Raw genomic sequence first — 20777 nt, 5'->3', positions numbered from 1 at the left:
GAGATCATAGCAAACCTGAGGGCTGTGCAGTCACCAGCCACATGAAGTTTAGCAAGAGCAGTTTTGATCACTAAAAATGGTTAAAATCACGCATACAACATGTAGGTTGATCATTGCTGTGGCATTCACCATAAAAATTCATTCACTGACATAAAACCTTAGAGCACTGAAAAAACACCACACAGACCTATTAAACACCTGGTTCTAACAGCTACTCTTGAAGCAAAGGATATAAGCTATTAGAGTTCAGTAGATTATGATACCACACAAAATCCAGTCATTCGTATAAATAAGATTTATCAAATGGCCAGGACACATTGCCCGTGTTCTTTTAAGGTATTTCATAATGACACTGATAGATGAAATGCTCAGATGCCTGGCTCCGTAGGCTATAACACTGCCAATACTCCAAAATTTATCAAAATGACAATTCAAAGCTATTTGCCTCCAGTTATTATAGACAGGCCAGTTGGATTTTGCACAACTTATCTTAAATGACTAATGAAAGACCCTGGAAAGACAGTCATCACTGCTTTCAAGGTATGCACAACATTGCTCCAAGCTGAACTGTTAGAGACACTCTAGAATGCAAAACACTTTTTTTTTCCAGCTGTTGATAAAACATGGGCCCTTGGGAAGCATTAGTATTGTTAGCAAAAAATAACCAAGATTTTCCATTCCTGTGAAATGCATGTGTGTCTGAAATATAGCTTTGAGAAAAACGGAAGAGTTGGTTACAGATGAGGGTTAGAGTAGAGCTGGAAAAGCCTTCAGGACTGAGGTCTCAGACTTTTCAGAATGTAAAAACAAAACAGTGATATCTTGTTGAATTCATTTTTTCCTCTACAAACAAGCCTCCAGATCAGGCATACAAAAAGGTCATTATTCAAAGTTTTGGTCATTAATCAAATAAGATTCTGGTCACATGCTACACAGAAGATATTTAATGCCACTGGAATCCTTTCTCTTCTATACCTTTTGCAGTGTCAAAAAAGCCAACTCCAGAACTTAGAAATAATATTTTCCTGAGATTTGTTTTGTTTGGGGTTTGGTTTTTGTTTTTTTTTTTTTTTTGGAAAACAGAGTTAAGACCCAAATATAATTTGGGCAGTGGATGATTAATTACACCACTACAAAAGAACACAAAGCTCAGAAGAGCAAAACAGGAAAGCAGTGTTTGTAATTACATAGCCTGAGCTGCCAATGCCCCTGTACAGTCCTAGGAGGCAAAGACTTGCAGCAGAGCTGGAACTCATCTCTGCGTTCCGAGCAAGGCTAACAGAATGTAGCTGAAGAGAAACAGCAGTTATGGCTTCTTACAGCACTTGTTTGCTGTTTGGGGTTTTTGGTGGTGGTGGTGTTTGTTAATATATAGAAAAGGATATTTTTCACAAATAAGTTATTTATCTTCATCACTCTCTTAAAGCTAATCCCAGTAATGGACACTTTTTGTTTCTTACATGCTTTGTCACTTATATTCCTAGCAGATGTCTATTCAAAACAACCCAAACTACTATCAGAAGAAAGCCCTGAGGTCACTCTTACCTACTTTCCTGCAACGCATAATCTTTAAAATTCATTTCATTTTTTCCATGATAATTTTGTGATCTCTTTTGATGCTGAAAATACTATTTTCTTTTCTTTCCTGGGAGGAACTGCATTTTAATCAGGCTTCCCAGAAAGAGCTTTTGCTGATCTTAATGTGAAAAGAAAATGCAAAGGAAAAAAAAAACCAACCTCAAAAAACAGGAAATGTAACTTCAGAACAACAGAGCTCATTTGGTAGTGCAGAAGAAGTGACTGAGGTTCTTAAATTCTCTCTTCTCTACAGATGACAAAAAAATGTTCAGAAAGATGAACACTGAAATACATCGTGTCTACAGACTGCTTGGATTCTACTGCACATCACAGGAACATCTGGAAAGATGTAATTAGAGCACAAGCAGCTGCAATGCCCCCATTTGCTAATCTGAGCAGTTCCACTGTCACCTTGTGCTCCCTCATCAACTGCCATTCCTACCTGCAACCCACATTTTATGACTCCACTCTCAGCTGAGCTGCACTGCCATCCAAATGTTAAACAGCAGTAGGGTCACTGATCTACTCACAGAGCTGGATTGTGTCAATGCTGTGAAGCGCTGTCTCTGTGAGCAAACCAAATACCAGTCCTGTGTGACAAACAAATATCCGAGTCATGCCCTAAAGCACTTAGAGAACTCATGCAAGACTGGGGACTCAATGATCTTGTCAAGAATTTGTCACTCTCCTAACGAGTCCCTTGCTTTGCACACCACTTGATTCTGCTGATATGCATTGTGAACAGCCATGTATGCAGAGTATCATAAATCTGAATGCAGTATTCCAAGCAGCAAAGATGTTCATACCAATGATGTTCACAGAGAAGAAGAGAGTAAGTTTAATAACATGTAAGCCACACAGTAACATCACAGCTCAAACTGCTCTAAAAAAGCCTGACCAAACCTTACTTGGGAACCACAAAGACAGACTCATTGGAGTTTTTGGTATGGTTGAAAGCAGATCTCCACCTCCTGAGACAAATGCTAACAGTCTAGATGTTTACACTCCACATACCTCCACCTGTAGAAAGCAAACCCATGATTTTCAGGTACCTCTCAGCTGATGTTCCATTACATACAGTTTCAACTGGGGCAGAAGACACTCACAAGAGTGAGGAGGGGAAGCACAGGTCACAGCTGACAGTGCAACCCATCACTGCCCATAGCTGACCTGACAGATACACCAAGCTGATTTGGAATGTGTACTGCTACCCTGGTTAGCAGCCCTAACCAGAGCATTATAGGAGATCCTTACAAAATGAAGAACAAAGCAAACTACGCAAAGCATTCAAATATAGAAGACTGAAGAATACATGTTAGGTCAGTTTCCTATCTTCCTGGCAGTATCAGAGATACTCCCAGATGACACATTAGAACAGAACCTATTCAGCGTGAACAACCTTGGGAGACAGCCAAATCCACTTCTAATTCCCTCCCATTTCAGTAAGACAGCAAGATTCACTGATGTTGTCGTTTTACTGAAAAGAGTATAATCATGTAAGGCTATGGAACTGCTTACAGAACAACTTCCCATCACACTCAAATACAGCAATTTGTTATTTTATTGAGTGGCAGTCTGACCTGTTTTGACGAAATAGCTCAGCCTGAGCATAAGGTTATCAGATGATTAAAATTGCATTTCAAAGAATATTGTTAACAGATGGAATCTTAACTTTTTAATACATCACTAAATACATATTTAGAAAAAAAATAAACATAGAAGCTAGAAAAAAAAAGTCTCTTACTGTGAAAACATCAGCTAAAAATAATAACAACAACAACTTTTCATTTCATGGATGTTCGTGGCAGAGTCTGAAGCACTGAAACTGCCCTTACCTCTCTCTCCACTTTGAAGGGTAAAGATGCCCGACTCATTTTCCATTTAACCAGCAAAAAATTTGACAATACAGTTTATCACCACGCTGTGAGCCTCCCTTAGCTTTGACACAATTCTAACGCTACTCAGAAAAACAGTAGCACTCTGCTCTTATGGAGTGCCTTTGAGAGAAGATTTACATGCTCAGAAAAGCAATATAAAAAATAGGACTCGGGAAGAAACCTTTGGAGGAAGTCACATCAAGGAAGATCTGTGTGGGACCAGTCACGGAATCAAGGACTATCCTGAGCTGGAAGGGACCCACAGGGAATCACTCAGCCCAACCCTGGGCTGCACACAGCACCTCTCTGTTCTTCGGCAGGCACTAGAAGGAATAGCTGAAATTCCCTATTTGTGACCCCAGCAATCTTTAGAACAATAATGGATGCCACAGTGAAACAAGAGACACCTGTGCTTTGCCCAGGGGAAAAACTTCCAGACAGTGCAGGATTCTACCTTAAAGACCCTCTAATCACTCCAGCATTAAGAAAGCATCCATAGCAATCTGGAAGCAGGATTTAGTCAAGTGGTGACCATGGATGGCAGGTGAGGGATAAAGGTCTAAATAAAGATCTTCATGTTCTCAAAGCTAACTTGAAAGCCCGGCTTTCCTGCTAGCCCTGGGACATTCCTGAAGCAGCTCAAAACTCACTATATAAAGTTCTTCTTCTTAGAGCATTAGTACCAAAATCCTGATGCAGAATATGAGTTTATAGTGTCTAAAACAGTACAGTGCACTTATAAGAGAGAAACCTTGCTATAAAACAAAAACTATGAACAAAGTGAGCATTTCTCAGGACATTGTTTGAAAGAAGCCCCAGTTGGACAAGTTTAGAGACTGAAATATATATCTATTCCTCAATTGTTCCAAACCTGGACTAATGCAACAAATTACAACTAAAAAGGAATCACCTTTTAAAATAGCTTTGTGTTTTACACACAAGGAAGCAAAATTGCTTCTGACAGGCTCTTGGTAATACCAGGCAACGTTTCTGCAGGTAAGCCAAATCATAAACAGAAAGAAGAGTTGAACTCACCAAACTGCTGGAAGGGCTCTCTGAACACACAGCACTCCTTCTCAAGAAGCAACCTAGGTCCACAATGATGCAATCCCTTCAGTGGCTGCCCTTATATGAGCCCAGGCTGACCTTTGGGTCAGTTGTTGAGCACAGGTGCAAACAATGTTCCTGTGCTCCCTGGGCCAGGCACACCCCTTCACCAGGTGCTCAATCACCAGTTCATGCCCTTACCTAACAGTTCCCCTGCACCTGGACCAGTTTTCACAATTTTTTAGGTACTTTGCACGCTCTTCCTCCTGATAACTCTGTTCATGTGACTTATGTGTAATTTGCTCTGTCAATATTATTTCTTCCTTTCCTTGAATATTTTAATATGGACCCCAAAATATCCCCTCCAAATGCTTGGAGAAAGGGATTTGGAATCCCCTTTGGAAAGGAGTTGCAGTGTTTATGACAGACAGCTAAGGGACAAGATTTTCAACTGTTTATCTCTGTAGATAGGTCTGGCTATACCAGTTACCCAGAAACAAGTTTAGAGGCAGGAACTTATGCTCTTAAACATCTCTATCAATGACATCAAAAATGGGATCAATGCATCCTCAGCAAGTCTACGGAAGATACAGAGCTGTGTGGTGCTGTTGACACACCTAAGAGATGCGGTGCCACCCAGAGACCTGGACAGGCTGAGCAGTGGGCACATATGAACCTCAAGAGGTTCAACAAAGCCAAGTACAAGGTCTGGCACCTGGGTCATGGCACCCCCACTATCAACATTAGCTGAACGGTGAAAGAATAGAGTATAGCCCTACCAGAAAGGACTTGGAAGTACAGCTGGATGACAATCTGGACATGAGTCAGTATTGTGCCCTCGCAGCCCGGAAAGCCAGCTGTACTGTGGGCCACATCCAAAGCAGTGTGGGCAGCAAGGTGAGGGAGCTAATCTTGCCCCTCTGCTCTGCACTGTGAGACCTCACCTGGAGGACTGCATCCAGATGTGGAGTCCTCAGTACAGGAGAGACATGGGCCTGTTGGAACATATCCATGGGAGGGCTGCAACACCTCCCTCTGAGGACAGGCTGAGAGGGCTGGGGCTGTTCTTACTGGAGAAGACTCCAAGGAGACCTGAGAGTGGCCTTTCAGTACCTAAAGGAGGTCTAGAAGAAAGAAGGGGGCACTCTTTAGCAGGGTGTGATGTGAAAAGACAAGGGAAAATGGTTTCAAACTAAAAGGGGTGGATGCCGCATTCTTGGAGACATTCAAGGTCAGGCTGCATGGGGCTCTGAGCACCTGATGGAGCTGCAGGTGTCCCTGTTCATTGCAGGGCAGTTGGACCAGATGGCCTTTAAGGTTCTCTTACAACTCCAATGATTCTATGATTCCAACAAGGCATTTTCTTTCTGTTCCTTCTCAAGTAAAAAGTGAATTATGCTTTTAGAGAGACATTTCAAGTTAGTTGACTTTTTCTTTTCAGAAAGTATACTGTCTCATTCTCCCTCTTCCAATCCTTTTAATCTATTGGGAGAAAAAAAGAAAAAGAAAACAATCTTATTTCCACACTTTTCAGTGACAAAAGGTTACTGGAAATAATGTCAATATCAGGCACTTAGGACTTTTACCATGAGGCATAAAAGGGTAAATTTATTGACGTTTTTAGTTTGAGGTGTGGAATACCATGTAAAAGTATTAAGAAGGCATGGCCACAGCAGCACAGTCAGGGTGGGAAAGGGGAAGGGTACCTTGGGGACAAACTGAACATAATTTCACATTAAGTAAAGGTAAAAAAGTTGAGACTAAGTCTTCTGAGAGATAGCGCTTAATGAACAGAGGATATGAAGTTTTTAGAAGGTGATTATCACAACTTTCCATATCTTTTAATTTAGGCATATTATGATAAGACAGACAAATACTTTCCTCCTGGGCTCTGGAGAGCTGATGTTTTTTCGCTTTGCATTCGGTAGGATTATATCTCTCTTGTCTTCATTCAGCTCAGAACCCAGACTGAGGATACCACAGGTGTGTTTAACTGCTAACACCCATGAGCAGCAGTTTATACCACAGTGTCCACAGTGCAATGACAAGACTTCAAGAACAAGGGCTCTCAGCATCTCACACGCTTGTTTGGCCAGTGAAAGGACAACACTACTCTAGTGGCTAAACTTAGCAGCATCTTCTTTTGCTCATCATCCTAAGCTGATTTTAAAAAAAAAAGCCTGAAAAGAAACAATTTTTAATCTTCTGCCACAAAAGAAACCAAACTTTGCTGTGCTGTTGCTGTGTCTTGCAATGCACTAACAGCAGACAGCCTGGTAGCAAAAAGCAGGGAAGATTGTTTCTGTCCAGTCTGCATGTATCTGAGAGCAAGAGAGTGAAGCAGGTGTACAATCAGAAGATGCCATTGACTTCAGTTGGCTTATGCCTCCATCAAACTCCAGTTCAAGACCTGGAAATTATGAGTGCATGGAAGAGAACCCCCTGCTCCCTGTATGCTACAGCATAAATCTGTGGCACATCTCCATTTAGTTTGATCATACTAGACTGATCTAGTAGGTGGCAACCCTGCCCAGAGCAGGGTGGTGAAACTGAATGACCTTCAAGTCCCTTCCAACCTCAGCCATTCTGTGACTCTATAGGATGACTGTTGTTGCTTTCTCTACAGAATGCTACACTTCAGTGCAAAGTAATATACTGCCTTCAGTTACACTAATGCAACCCTCTGTAATTTATTTCTCCTAGCATTTCAGTCAGTGTCCCAGTGACTCATCTACTTACCAGCTGCACATCTGCTTGACAAATTTTAGAGATCTTTCTTATGCAGTATGTCCTGAATGTCTTTCCAGGGTCTCATGCTTCAGCTGTTTACCGTTTAGAGGATATTGCTCTATTTATTCTTAGCTTCATGGTCCTCTTAATGTTTATCTACCAGCCATATTTCAAGCCACTGTAGTTACAGATAAGGCATTCTGCATCTGATTACTGGCCCAGTTATTACTTGTTTTGTCCTCTATATTTAGATGTATTTTACATGTTTGCTGGCTTCATTTCCACACACTATTATCCTTGTCAGAGAAAGATCATCAAAGTGGCAGGCGTAACAATGATCCTGTGGCCAGTTCCAGGAACAGTTTACCAATTCTGCTCCACAATCATACCCCCTTAGTCATGATACTCAAGAGTTACTGACTGCTTGCAACTTAAAGTGAGCTGGAAATGAAATACAAGCTACACTTTTACCTTTTTTGTGTGGGGGGTTTTTTAAATTATTATTATCACCTATCAAAATACTGATCCATTTGTTCTCTTTTAAGCTTGATATTTCCAGTAGTTAATAAAAGTTTAAAGGTGTATTTTATTATTAGTTGAAAAGGGACCTAGTTTTTAACTACCTCTAATTTGCATAGTTTGCCTAAGGTCAGGAGCTTTTGCCCTTGCAGGAAAATCTGGCTAGATAAAATCCAAGGAGGCTCTCACTGACTTCAGTCTTATACCAAATGCTCAGTAAGATACTTCAAAGAATTTTATTTTGGTTACAAAATAAATCCTACAGTGCTCAAGCTCATCTGTATTCTACTGTAGACTCACTCCCTCCTTATTTGCTTGCAATCAAATGAAATTTCAAGGTTTCTTTTGACATCCCTATGACCAGCTTGACAGGCAGTCCGGTAGATAATCTGATCCCTCGGTGTAGAGGTGTGGGTTCCTGTGGCCGAGTTGGGAATTACAATGCATTTGTTTCACGGCTGTTCTGTTACCCAGGAAGAGGCTCTACAGAACCATAGCATTACTGCCTACAGAGGAAACCTGACTGTCCAGCTCCTTAAGACTCGATCTAGTGTGTCATTGTCTGTTTTCAAGCCTAAGCTGTGTCTTTCATTACACTAAAGGTCTCCCTTCCCATTAATCTTGTTGAGCAGCTCTCCTCTCCAAGCTCTGCTGCCCACAATTTGCGATTCCTTATTGTTGAGCATCCATCACACACAAAATTGTTTCTAAGCACCCCATTACTCATATATTTAGGGATGTCAAAGAAAGGCCTCTATGTAGCTCCCAAAGCACTTTACAATTCCCTTCTGCTTTCCCGTCAAAAAGCCAAAAAGGACACAAACAGACAGCATCGTATTTGAACTTACCGGGAAGGTAGATTTCCTTGCACAGAAAGTTATAAGGAGGAGCAAGGCAAGAAAAAAAAAAAAGGCAACAATAAAATACAGTACATTTACAGTTTATGATGCATTAACTGATATCACAAGGCTCAGCTGAGCAAGAATCCACTCCTGAGTCCTTCAGATGACTTTTTCAGCACCAGTACAACAGAAGAACTTGACCCTGTATGGAAACTAACACGTTTCCTTTCTCTCATATTGTAATTTATATTATATAACCCAATGGCATTTCAGAACTTAAGCTATTAGAGCCTCCTTTTGCTCAACAAGGTCTTCAGTTTGGTTTGGGGACCATCTCTGTAAACAATCATGACACACAGCTATGCTTTGAGAAGTTCTATTAAACTTCTGGAAAACAAATGGAGAAACCCACCAAAATCATTAATATGGGGTACCTAAAGAATTTCCATTGAGTCAAGAACTTCCATAAGTCTCAGAGGAAATTGTGTAGTTCTTCTCTAAACAGCAGAGCTGAAAAAGCTGGAGTTCACACACTTATTAAAAGGAAAAGGGGGATCAATTGATTTCCAAGGGCTATCTATTAATGGATTCCCTTTCCCAGCACAGGATTGCTGTACTCACTCATTTACTCATTCATTCATCACATCTCTGCAGCTGCGCAAACAGATTCTGTAAACAAAATCTTTTTGCCAGCAAACTCCCACTGTGCTAGCAATATTAAGTGGCAAGCACACGAACGCCCTGCAGAGAAGCAGAGTTCATTGATATTTCTTTTTCCTCTTTTCATATAGTTGACACTGCTTTACAATCGACTTAAAAAAAAGTAATAAACCTCAATATATTAAGTCTCCATACAGACTGGTTGCTGAAGGCTTAATATCAGCCATAATTATTATCCATAAAATGTTATTGAATCAAATCTTAAAACTTAATGCTGCCTTGTTTCAGGAGATAAAGAACAGTGTATGGCTGGCAAAGCAGAAGAAGGTTGATCAAAAGCTCACTGTTTCATGTGGTTTCAAACTCTAAGCACAAAAGGGACTGGGCACTTCAAATGTTATCCAAAATCCAGTGAGCTGAATTTTGTCTCCTTGACAGAATCTAGCGGCACAAATAGATATTCAAGAGATCTTCTTATTTGAGAATATGATATTATTTACCGCCCAGATGGAAGACACAACTCCTTTCTTGAGTTGAGGACTGGTGAACATCACTCCTTTGAGATGCTGTGATGCACCTCAGATTGTAATCTGCAATTAGTAGTCAAATCACCTCAACACTAAGGGGTTTCTCTAAACTGCAACCTCCTTCCATTTATCTGAACCTTTGTGCTACTCACAGCACCTTGATCAGCTTCAAAAACAGACACATCTGCCTTTCCAGCCCACATGTTAATGCGTGAGCTCCCCACCTGCAAAGCAGCTCCCCAGCCAGAACGCATCAGACAGCTGCTTAATGGAGCACTTGGGCTGCCCAAACACTTACAGCTGATTAAGACTGATATTCTCCCTGCCCACAAACATGTTATCTGACTTTCTGCAATCAGAATATCATCAATAATCCAGTTCTCCTCTTCCTTTTTTGTAGTACACAACTGCAAGAATCTCATCTCTCCAAAGAGCTGAGAAGAGGAATGTGACGACAAGAGTGGGGAAGAAGCAAAGCAGACCAATGCGTGCCCTCCCCTACCAAAAGCCATAGCGCTTCCCAGCGAGAGCTTATTGCTCCTGAGCAAAGCAAGCTTCACCTCCTCCCTTCCTCGGTTGCTAAGCAAATACTAACCGTTACATGGACACCTCATTGCCCTGCCAACCGACGTATTGCCCAGGTGAACCTCAAGCTCTTGTGCTTTACAAAGAGAGGCTCTGACTTCAGGGCCAAAGTTCGGGCCAGCCCTGACCATAGATCCACTCTCCACCTCTGTAATGCACCAATTTGGCAAGGAAACCCTTAAATTGGCAATGCTTTATGAAATACTTCCATTTTGCAACAATATAACAAGTACTCCAAGGAATCCATGCAGAAGGGTAATAGAAAATACATGCAGGGAAACCTATTCTGAAATGTCTACATAAAGAGAAGCCAAGGAATTCCTTTTCTTAAAGATTTTATTAACCTTTTGCTGATGAAAGGAGATTACTGATCAAGAGCTAGATGAGGTCAATGCAGTAATTATATTTTGATTCCTCTTCAAACAAGCCTCTTGCACAATGTAAAATAAAAAGAGTTGATAAAACAAACTGTTACTTAAACCGAGTCTTTTAGAATAATAATTAACCTATAATAACTATTCTGGCCTCCTCTTCACCCTTGAAACGTAATCCCTTCTCATTAGTTTCAAGTTTAATTGGCGTCAGTAATGAATTGTCCCTCAGAAATAACCACTGCATCATGCTCCCTAATGCTGGACACGTGGTGTCATACAAGTGCAAAGGCCAGAAGGCAATTTCTGAAGACAGGGAGCTGCTCAGCAGATCAAAACAACAACAAAATGAAACAAAAACCCACAACCCAATAAGTTTATTTAGAAGTCAAATGTCGCCAACACAGTTCGAAGCAAAGAGGGTTCCAAGTAGCTTTGCCAATAACTGCTGCAGTGTTTCTAGTAAGACTCTCAGCTCTAATTTCTTGTTCTTTCCTGGCCTTTTGTGGGAAGCAGAAAAGAAACATCACTATTTAGTACATTCGGTGTGAGAAAGTTGTATTCAACATCTGCTTTCTAACATTATCAAATACTGCTTTTTCCATCTTTGGTTTCTACGGTCTCTCCGTAAAATAAATATAATAATACTTAGAGATGTCAGCAGGGAGATAAAGCTTAAATAATTTTGAGAAGTAAGATGAAAGGGGCTATAAAAAGCCCAGACATTCTGATGTATCTGAGATAGCTTGGTACTTAAAGGGCCAGTAGCAACAGCGTGCAAATGCCAATGTACATACTGAAATCAGAAGTCTGTTGCAACTTGTAGAGCTCTGTGGTTTCCAACAGGTGAAATCACAGATATTCAGCTGCATATCACAGGCACTACAGTGCTGCGTTCATAAAAGCTCATGCAAACTTTCAAAACTCAGCTAGAAAGAAATCTCCAATGACAAAGAAGTCCTGGAAAGAGCACGACATGGAAAATATAAACAGCTCCAAAATGTTTACCAGGACACATCACTGAGTATGTGTATAGAAGGTATTACCTCTTCCTAACAGACCTCCAGAAATACATGGTACAAGTAGCCAAACACAGCCATGTCGTTCCCCACACTCACCAAGTGTTCCCATGTCTTCACCTGATCATCTCACCACAGAGCCATCATCTCTCCCTCTGCCCAGCTCATAACTCAGAAAGAGTGCCGTGGTTTTCTTTCAAGGCATAGTTTTATAAGACGGGAGACTGGAAAGAGCTGCTTGTGAGTAAGAAGATGGTGAGAAGGTTGCAGAGAGAGCCCACACCTCTCCCTTTACAGTGCATTGCTACAGCGGATATCCAAGTCCAAAGCACTTCCACTTGTTTTGACAGGAAAGCCCCTTTGCCTTGCTATAAGCATTGGGTGGCCACTAAAAGACTTCTGCAATCAGCAGACTAATTGGAAGAGCTGCTAAAGGCAGGCTTGCAAAGAGCATATCCTTTGTTTCTAGAAAGATCTAGATGAAGGCTTCAGGCCTAGCATCACAATTTTGCCTTTTCTAATCCTGGAAGAAATAGGCACATCACTAAAGCTACAAATAATTTTAAATCCCACATTCTGTATTAATTTCCAACACCTTAAGCAGAAAATCAGAAACAGAGCTGCTCACACCATCTCCATGAAGTTTTCCCTTCCCTAAAAAGCTAAATTTGCCTTTTTGGCTTTAAGAAAGGATAGTGTTTTAACAGGCAAAAGCATGGCTCATAGTTTTTACAAAGCCAGAAATCCAATCTTTTGTAACATCAGGCAAAAACACTGTTATCTCAGGTTTCAGAAGTTGGCTATCCCTTAGCAGGAAGGAAATAGCAACACTATGATTAACTCTGCAGACGTGGAAGTAAATCAATATGCGAGGCTGTTGTAGTTTTTATCAGAAATCTCAAGAGTTAAACTGTATCCTACTGTCTTTATTGAAGTTATTAGAAAGTAACCTGCAAAAAATAGCATCTTCCACCCAATGGAATTTTGAAGCCATCAGTACTACCCTTGTTAAGCAAAGTGTGTGCCACGGAATGATGGATTTCATGTTAAAGCTCTCTGCTGCCTCCAACTTCTTGTGTGATTCTTTCTTCCTCCATGCTCACTCACTGCCATATTCACTAATGGCAGACCCAATATTGCAAAATAATTAAGTCAGAATTAGAGAGTCAAAGCAGAACCTGATTCCTGCAACTACTCAATGTTTTTACTTTGTAAAACATTACAGGTCAGTGGCAATAGTAAAAATAAATGCAAAATACTAACGGGTATTTTCACACCACAGGGATCACTTTGCATTCAGCGCCTATTTTTCCATGCTTGATTCCATCTTCGTGCAACAGTTTACCATTTTCTTTGGAATGTCTGCTGTTAGAAAATAGCCTGGAGTCTGTGGAGCAAGCCACCAGCTCTATCTGCTGGATCCAGCTAGAACAATTCAACCACATGTCTCATCACAGGAGGGACAAGTAAAAACAATTCTCCTTCACTACCACTGCCATAGATTATAGCTTCTGAAAGCAGAGATATCTAAGTCCTATCTGTGCTGCCACGGCACATTTCTGAGTAGCCATGCTAAGCAGTATAGTGACAACCAAGGAACTACTTAGTTGCCTCAGCCATAAATCACAGTACCCATGTAAATTAGACTGTAGTCTCAGAATGTGTTTCTTGCCTAAATATTTAAACACATAAATAACTTGCAGCGATTCCAGCTTGTCATTTTAAGCTTTCTGACATTCATTGTTCAGAGGAAAAGAAAGGTCAGACTTATCAAATCTGCATTTATACTTCCATGACATTTTTCTCCAACCATGTTTTTTTGAATTAGGGGAGTAAGACAAATGTGGCACATTTCAGAACAGACCTTTCTTGGCTCAGCACTGCTGCCCTGCTGAGCAGCTCCTCGGCAAACAGCTGCTATGGATCAGAGGGCAAAAAGATGTGGAAGGCAACTTGGACCATTTGCTGCTAGACATATCCCTCATCAGTGTCCTAGTCTCAGTGCTCCAAGTTCTGGGTAGCCCAAGCAGATTCTTGGGAAGTGTCCAGGCAGTGTTTAACCTGCTTAACTGCTGCTTGGGAAGAAATCTCAAGATGGACTCCTAAAACAGCATCAGCCCAACTAAGTTAGCACAGACACATTGAGAAGGTGGTGGTTTCTTAACTATGACAAGGTTCAGTTACGATTTTATGACTTGTGAAATGTATAAGAGCTAAAGGCTGCCCTCACTTTCTCTATTACTTTTTGACCAATTCACAAACAGTCACAAACACGGATTATACTTCCTATTATACAACATTCATGCAAGATACGCAGGGAGCCCAATGATGAGATTACATTCAAATACAATTCAGACACTGCAAGACCACCTCTGATTCTGAAGTGTGTTTCTACCTTTGTATAATAAAGCACTAAAGTTTCCTACAGCACTCCTTTGATGTATGATTCTCTGTATTTAAGGATGAGGAAATTAAAGCACAGCAAGATTAGAGAAGGTATCTTTTTAAAATCTGCTATACATTTTCATACATAATAAAAAAATGAACCCAATAAACTGTGCTCTTTTGGGTGTTTGTTTATAGCTTTTTACTGAATAATCTTAGAAATAGGAATATTTATAAGAACAACGTGTTATGCCCAAGAGCAAATGAAATTCAGGTAAGGTAGGTAAGTGCCTTGGCCAGGACTAGGGCAGGACAGCACAGAGACCTGGGGCTGTCCTGCCCAGCAGCCCAGCCAAACGCAGTGCTATTGGCTTCCTTCCTCTTCAGGAGGCAGCATCATTTCAACACTGTGGACTGGCTAAATCCACGTTTCTGGAGAGCACAAGGGAGTGGTGCTCTGCAAGGAGCTGCTGTGGGCCCAATACTTAGGGCAGGGAGGGCTGAGAAAGATGTTCCTAGGCACAGTTTGGGTTCATTGCAATTTAGCAACTGGTAACTGGCATGCAGTATTCTAACCCAAGGGTGGAAGAAAACTTCAGTTTGCACTAATGCATGTCTAAGAAAGGCATAAATCTCCAGCAGAAAAGATGAGAACTACCTGCACTAGAATGGAAGCCATTCAGAAGCCCTACAGCAATGACTGAGTTTTGCCTGATTTACCAGAAGAGGCAGATCACATCTCACATCCCAGATCCAATCCCTCGACTGTGTATGAGAGAATAACAGAGAGCAACTGCAAAGTGATTGAAGTCTTTTACAGCCTCCTGCTCTGCATGGCACAACTCCAAACTTTGTTCTTTGGAAGCAAAAAGAAAAAAAAAACAAAAAAAAAAACAACAAAAAGAAAAGAAAAATACAACTGAGATCTCGATCAAATGCTGGTTCCTCAGAAATATGTGGAAAACACCGGGGACTTTACTGCAGTCAGCTTTCAGCTCAGAGCTCTGATTTTCATTTTCAAAACATCTACTTCCAAAAACATATTTTCCTCCGCTCTGAAGTTCTTTCTAATCTCATGTAAGAAATGCCTCCTGCAGATGAGCTCAGGTGCACAGCAGCACTACCCTAAAGATGGAAAGCCAAATTGTCTCAGTGTTATAACAGTGGTGGTATGCAGTGAATGCAGTTTCAGGGAGAGTATGTGTGGCAAGTTAATAAAACTGGAGAAGAAGGCCACGGTGCAGGAGTAATATTCCCCCTAACCAGAGGATAAGAAGTTACCCATGGCTATTGAAGAAACAAAATTGGAACGTTAAGTCTACTGCATGAATTAAAGTACACTGACCTTTAGAGGAAGGAATGACTCATTTTCATCCCTGTATGCCCCTTTTTAACACATGCTTCCCACCTTTGCATATGTAAGCAGCAATTAGTTCTCCCGGAAAGTTGTTTTATGGGCATTTCAGCTTATTAAGCTTCCTGAGTAAACTTAACAAAGATGCATTTAGCAACACTTGTGGACCAGTTACAGGAAATGATTTGGTTACCTATGGTGTTAACATGATGAAATACAAACGCCTCTGCAGGGCCAACGCAGATGGGCTCTGGATCTCTATGAAGCCCATGGAAGCGTGGAGCAACCAGGCACTGAGAGCACTTGCAGGACAGTAGTGCACAAATTCCTGTGAACTCAATGGCTTGGCCGTTAAACAACAGCACTCCAGTAAGAACACCTTTTACTGTGTTTGGTAACACACTGAGACAAATTGCTTCATGCCCCACATATGCTATTAAAAAGGGAAAGGCTTCACTTTGGTGAAATACCTCTCAGCCAGTATCAGAGCACAACAGCTAAAAAGAATACAACATTATTTACAGGCCTCTTTTGTAACCTTAAACTCAATGGGAATTCGGCTCCTTGCAGGTTTTTCTCATCCTGATGTACAATTCAATCTCCATTCCCAGGGAGGATCATTTTGTGAAAGTAATTAAGCAAGGTAATTACATTTTTTTTCCTGGGAAGTGCTGCAATCCTGGGCATCTCCAGCACTTTTGGAAAAAGAAAAAAAAAAAACAAGAAAATCACTAAGTATGTCAACATCACTAAAGCCTCTTTACACTGTTGATGGGAGGATTGTGTTGTTTGAAATCCATTTCCAATTAGCTTAAGCAATGTAGGAGAGGCTCAGTTGCCTTAGGAAGGGCTTTAGTTAAGCCCTGTTCAAATTAGCTGCAATGGTGATAATAATTGCTGGAATCTGCACACGTATGGGCTGGTGGATGCTGCTCGTGCTGCTATCACTGTGTCAGCACATCCTGCTGGCAGCAGGGCTATGTGGTGTAAATCTAAGGATGGTAGCGATGTGTGGTGTTCATACAGGCAGCACCTTCACAATGCAAAAGGAATGGACTTCTAACATCCTCCACAATTCCATATGCACATGGAAAAAAAAACCTATGTGCACAGCCATATCATGGTATAAATACACTACAGTTTAATTACTGGCAAAGCAGATGGAGAATTTAATAGCAATGCTGCACTTCAGGAACATCAGTGCAGAATTCAGGAGGAAGCTGGAATTGTTACAGGAGGTCAGGAACAGCTGCTAGGAGAAGGTACTGCTGTGAGATAGGTAGCTCTGCATTCCTTCTGCTCCTCCTATTCCTGCATCCCCTGCAATGGATTCTGCAAGGCTGTATTGCAGTAAAAGCAGCAGAGCCTTGCCTTCAGCATGATTTCACTGGGCAGAGCTAACTGCTGCTCATCTCTCAGCAAAAACATGGATTTCTCAACAGCGAGGACGACACCCAGAGCCTGATGAACTTCACTTAAAGCTCCGTGCTGTACTCACAGCATCACAGCACCTGCTCTTCATGAGGATATCCTTCACCCAGGTTAAAAACCACACCTTCATCCTCAAAGATGACAGCTATGTGCCCTCCAGCTCGCTGGCTGCTAAAGTCACTGGGGCTGAACTAGCATTAAAAGCGAAGGCTGCATCTCCACTGCCAAAGAGGGAGATCCTTAAGGCAAAGGAACTGCAATTCATAAAGAATTTCCCAAAGAGAGAAAAAGAAAAGAGCAGGAGGAGTGGCTTTAGGTGTCTTTATTAATATTTTAAAACTATTTTTTATGCTAACATATTGAGGCAAGAGCTGCAGAAGGCAGGGAGGGAGCACTGGCCTCACCCAGACACTGTACAGCAGGTGATCTCTGCCTCACCTCTGCCAAAACTGGCCCACGGAGGGCTAAGCCAGGCATCTCACTTCAGCCCCGAGCATAAGACTGATTCACATAGAAACTGTTCTGATGGTCTGCTTTGATTTTAGCTGCAGGCAGCAAGGAATGAAATGAGTTCCATTGGTAATTACTCACATTGCTGGCCCAGATTTACAGTTGAACATAAAAAAATCAGTTGCTCCAACTTTGTACTCAAAGCCCAGGACTGACTCCCCTCACCACCTGCAAACGTACCTAGGTTTGATTTGTGATCCAATAAGTGGCTACTACTCAGGGACACGCCACCAGCACCTCCACAGCTTCATAAAAGCTACCAAATTGAGCTCATAGTGACAAATTATTTGATCCTGCAGCCCCCTCGCTTTTACAACCTTGGTACGAGAGCCTGAATCAGAGCTTGTGTGAAAGGTACCAGGCACAAGCAGGATGGAAATCTCCTCCTGATCATTGCCCGAATTACAAATTGGATTTGAGGATTTGGATTGGATTGAGGAGCTGCCCCCTACCCTGACTTCCCATCCTTATCACCCGGGACTAAAAATATGAGCCAGGGTCTCCTCTTCAGAGAGATGCCAATCAGTGCTATGTGAGCCTCCTGAGATACATGGCTTCTTGTCATACTGTAGCTGCTACAGTCCACCAACTACCATCTGTGGCATTAAAAGGGACAGGAATCAACTCAGTGCCAGCTCACTGTGGCTGAACCTCACCAACAGCTCATCCACACACAGTGGGATGGAGGAGAAAACTGAAAGGTGCAGTCAAAAACTGATGGGTTGAGATAATGGCAGGTTAATAACAAAGAAAAAATAATTCAAAGTAGCAAGAAATACACCGAATGGGTGATGCACAGCACAATTGCTCACCGCCAGCCAACTGATGCCCAGCCAGTCCCTGAGCAGCAACAGCCCCCCAGCGTTACCCCGGTGTTATTGCTCAGCGTGACACCACATGGTAAGGACATCCCTGGGACCTGCATGAGTGAGCTGTGCCGGCGCTGTTCCCTCCCGGCTTCTCGTGCCCCCCAGCCCCTGCCTGCTTGCAGGGCAGCGTGAGAAGCTGGGAAGTCTTCGGCTCAGTGCAGCACTGCTCAGCAATAACTGAAGCAACCGTGTGTTAACATTATTCTCATCCTGCATCCAAAACACGGCACCCTCCCAGCTACTAGGAAAAAAATTAACTCTCTCCCTGCTGAAAAAAAAAAAAAAAAAAAAAAAAAAAGCTGGGAGAGAACCGTTTTCTTTGACGTTTGCCTGTCACCTATCATATGTTTAGAAAAAGGTAATAACGCTGATAGCAATGCCCAACAGCATTCGCGTATCACTCTGAGCTCCGGAATGCTTCCACCGCTCCCCGAGGTTCGCCCGCACATAACCTTGGGAATCCCTCGCAGCCCTTGGAGTAAAGAACACACCCTTAAAAAACGATGGGGAGCATCAGACAGCCTGACCTCGCTCCCCCGAGGCTAACGACACTTCCACCTTCGGGTCCCATTTGCGGTCGCCTGGCGCAACGCCCGCACTGCACACAAACCCCTCTGCGCTCCCTAGCAGCCCTCCCGGCCCCCCAGCCCGTCGGTACGTTGGGCGGCAAGGACGAGCCGCAAGGGGAAGTCGCGGCCGGCGGGGGGAGCTGGCAGCGCCCGGCATGCAGCGCCCGGCTCACCTGCCGCCGAGACGTGGAGGAGGAGGCGGGGGCGGGCGGCTCGGATGGCCGCCGAGAGCCCTCGCTCGCCGCCGGGAACGGCTCCGCGGCGCTCGGGCATCACCCGCACCCGCAGCCGCCCGTCTCCGGCGCGGAGCCAGCCGGCGAACGGCTCGCTGAGGTCGAACTCCAGGCGCGCCCCGGCGGCGCAGCCGTCCCGCAGGCTGCCCTCGCCCACCTCCAACACCAGCTGCTTGGCGCGCCGCAGCCGCCGCCCGCCCGCGGACGAGCCGCCGGGGAGGACGAGCGGAGCGGCCGGCGGTGGCCGGGAAGGCCCTCCTCGGGCGGCGCGGAGCAGAGGCGCGCAGTCCAGCAGCAGGCGGCCCGTCGCCGAGGCGCGGCCCGGCGGCCCCAGCACCAGGTCCCGCACGTAGGCGCGGAACAGCGAGGGCACGACGAAGTCCACCGCCAGACTCCTCCTCTGCAGCCGCGACAAGCCGGGGCCGTCCCGCGGCCCCGCCGCCCCCGGGGCTAAGCTGAGGGCGAAGCAGGCGGCGGCCAGGAAACGGGCGGACAGCCGGCCCCCCGCCATCGCCCGCCCAGCCGGCGGCCCGCGGGAGCGGTGACCCAAGAGCGGCGCTGGCGCGGGGCCGCTGCGCCCGGAGCCGCTGCTGCGCGGGCTTTGCCGGCTCCAACTACCCGCCACAACGCGGGCATTACCCGGCGAGCGCTGACGTCACGCTCGAGCCCGCCCGCCAGCAGCCAATGGCGGCTAGGGCAGCCTTCGTTATGCAAATAAAGGGGGCGGGGCCGGGGAGGCGGGGGCGCGCCCGGCGCCCATTGAGAGAAAATGGGAAAGCGTGCCCGGGTTGCGGTGCTTCGGATGGAGCCGCTGCCGCTACGTGGGCCGCGCCCCGGGGCCGCCGCCGCCGCCGCCCGCGCGTGGCGGGGAGCTGCAGCCTGCGGCTCCCGGCCCCCTCCGCTTTCCCTCTTCGCACATGCGGTGTTGGCCAACGCTGCCCATTTGTCTCCCTTAGCTCTTTGCTCCCAACCTTCTTCCCGTTCCTGGCTTCTCTCCGCCCCTCCTTACCTCCAAACGAGCCGAGGTCTCCCGGCAGCCCCGGGTGCGTTCCTTCTGTTGAGAAAAAATAAGAGAGAGAGAAGTGAGGGGAAGGAATCTCACGGCAGAAGTCATTCTGAAGATTTGAGCGGAACCGTTCCGTTTCAAAATGAAAACGACAGCCTTTAGAAAGGTTCATGTACCAATTTCCCTTATTTTTACCTATATTAAATACAATAAAATGGCTGTAATTATGTTAGTGCCGTGCCTTAGGATAGCTAATCGTAGCTCATTCATATTTCTGGAAGTTGCCTGCATGAATTAATGACTTCTTATTATCTCTTTAGTTTGATACTTAATGCATGTATATTTTTATAATCTAGGTACTTCAACTATATAATCATTAGGGTGCAATTATTCTGTCATGTGGTTATTCTTCTGCTTATATCAAATTAATGTTAATATACAGATACTCTGGAGCAGAACCACCGAGTAATTCCCCATAATTGTGGTGCTAAAGAGTGTAATTGCAGGCACAATGCTAGAAAAGAAACAAGATCTTTCTGCACAGAGGAGCTGAAGAAGGAACTTCAGGGCAACTGTCACAGGAAGAGTTACATAATGCACTCTGTACAGAAAGGCACTTCATGCTGCATTCAGCCCCATATGGGTGTGCAAACTCAAAGCCCATC

At 43.9% G+C, this 20777-nt stretch overlaps 1 protein-coding gene across 1 annotated transcript in view; it reads right to left on the bottom strand.

Annotated features, from left to right (window-relative positions):
* Window positions 1–19182, bottom strand: part of ALK (ALK receptor tyrosine kinase) — a 290789-nt gene extending 271607 nt beyond the window's left edge. The window contains exon 1 of the mRNA XM_048935284.1: window positions 19047–19182. Within this exon, the coding sequence (XP_048791241.1) occupies window positions 19047–19146 (100 nt within the window). The 5' untranslated portion in view covers window positions 19147–19182. The remainder of the gene's footprint in view (window positions 1–19046) is intronic.
* Between the last annotated feature and the right edge of the window lie 1595 nt (window positions 19183–20777).

Source organism: Lagopus muta, chromosome 2, assembly GCF_023343835.1.
Source record: "Lagopus muta isolate bLagMut1 chromosome 2, bLagMut1 primary, whole genome shotgun sequence".
Lineage (NCBI taxonomy): Eukaryota > Metazoa > Chordata > Aves > Galliformes > Phasianidae > Lagopus > Lagopus muta.
Note: the sequence above shows the minus strand (reverse complement) of the source record. Positions and strands in the feature narration are given on the sequence as shown.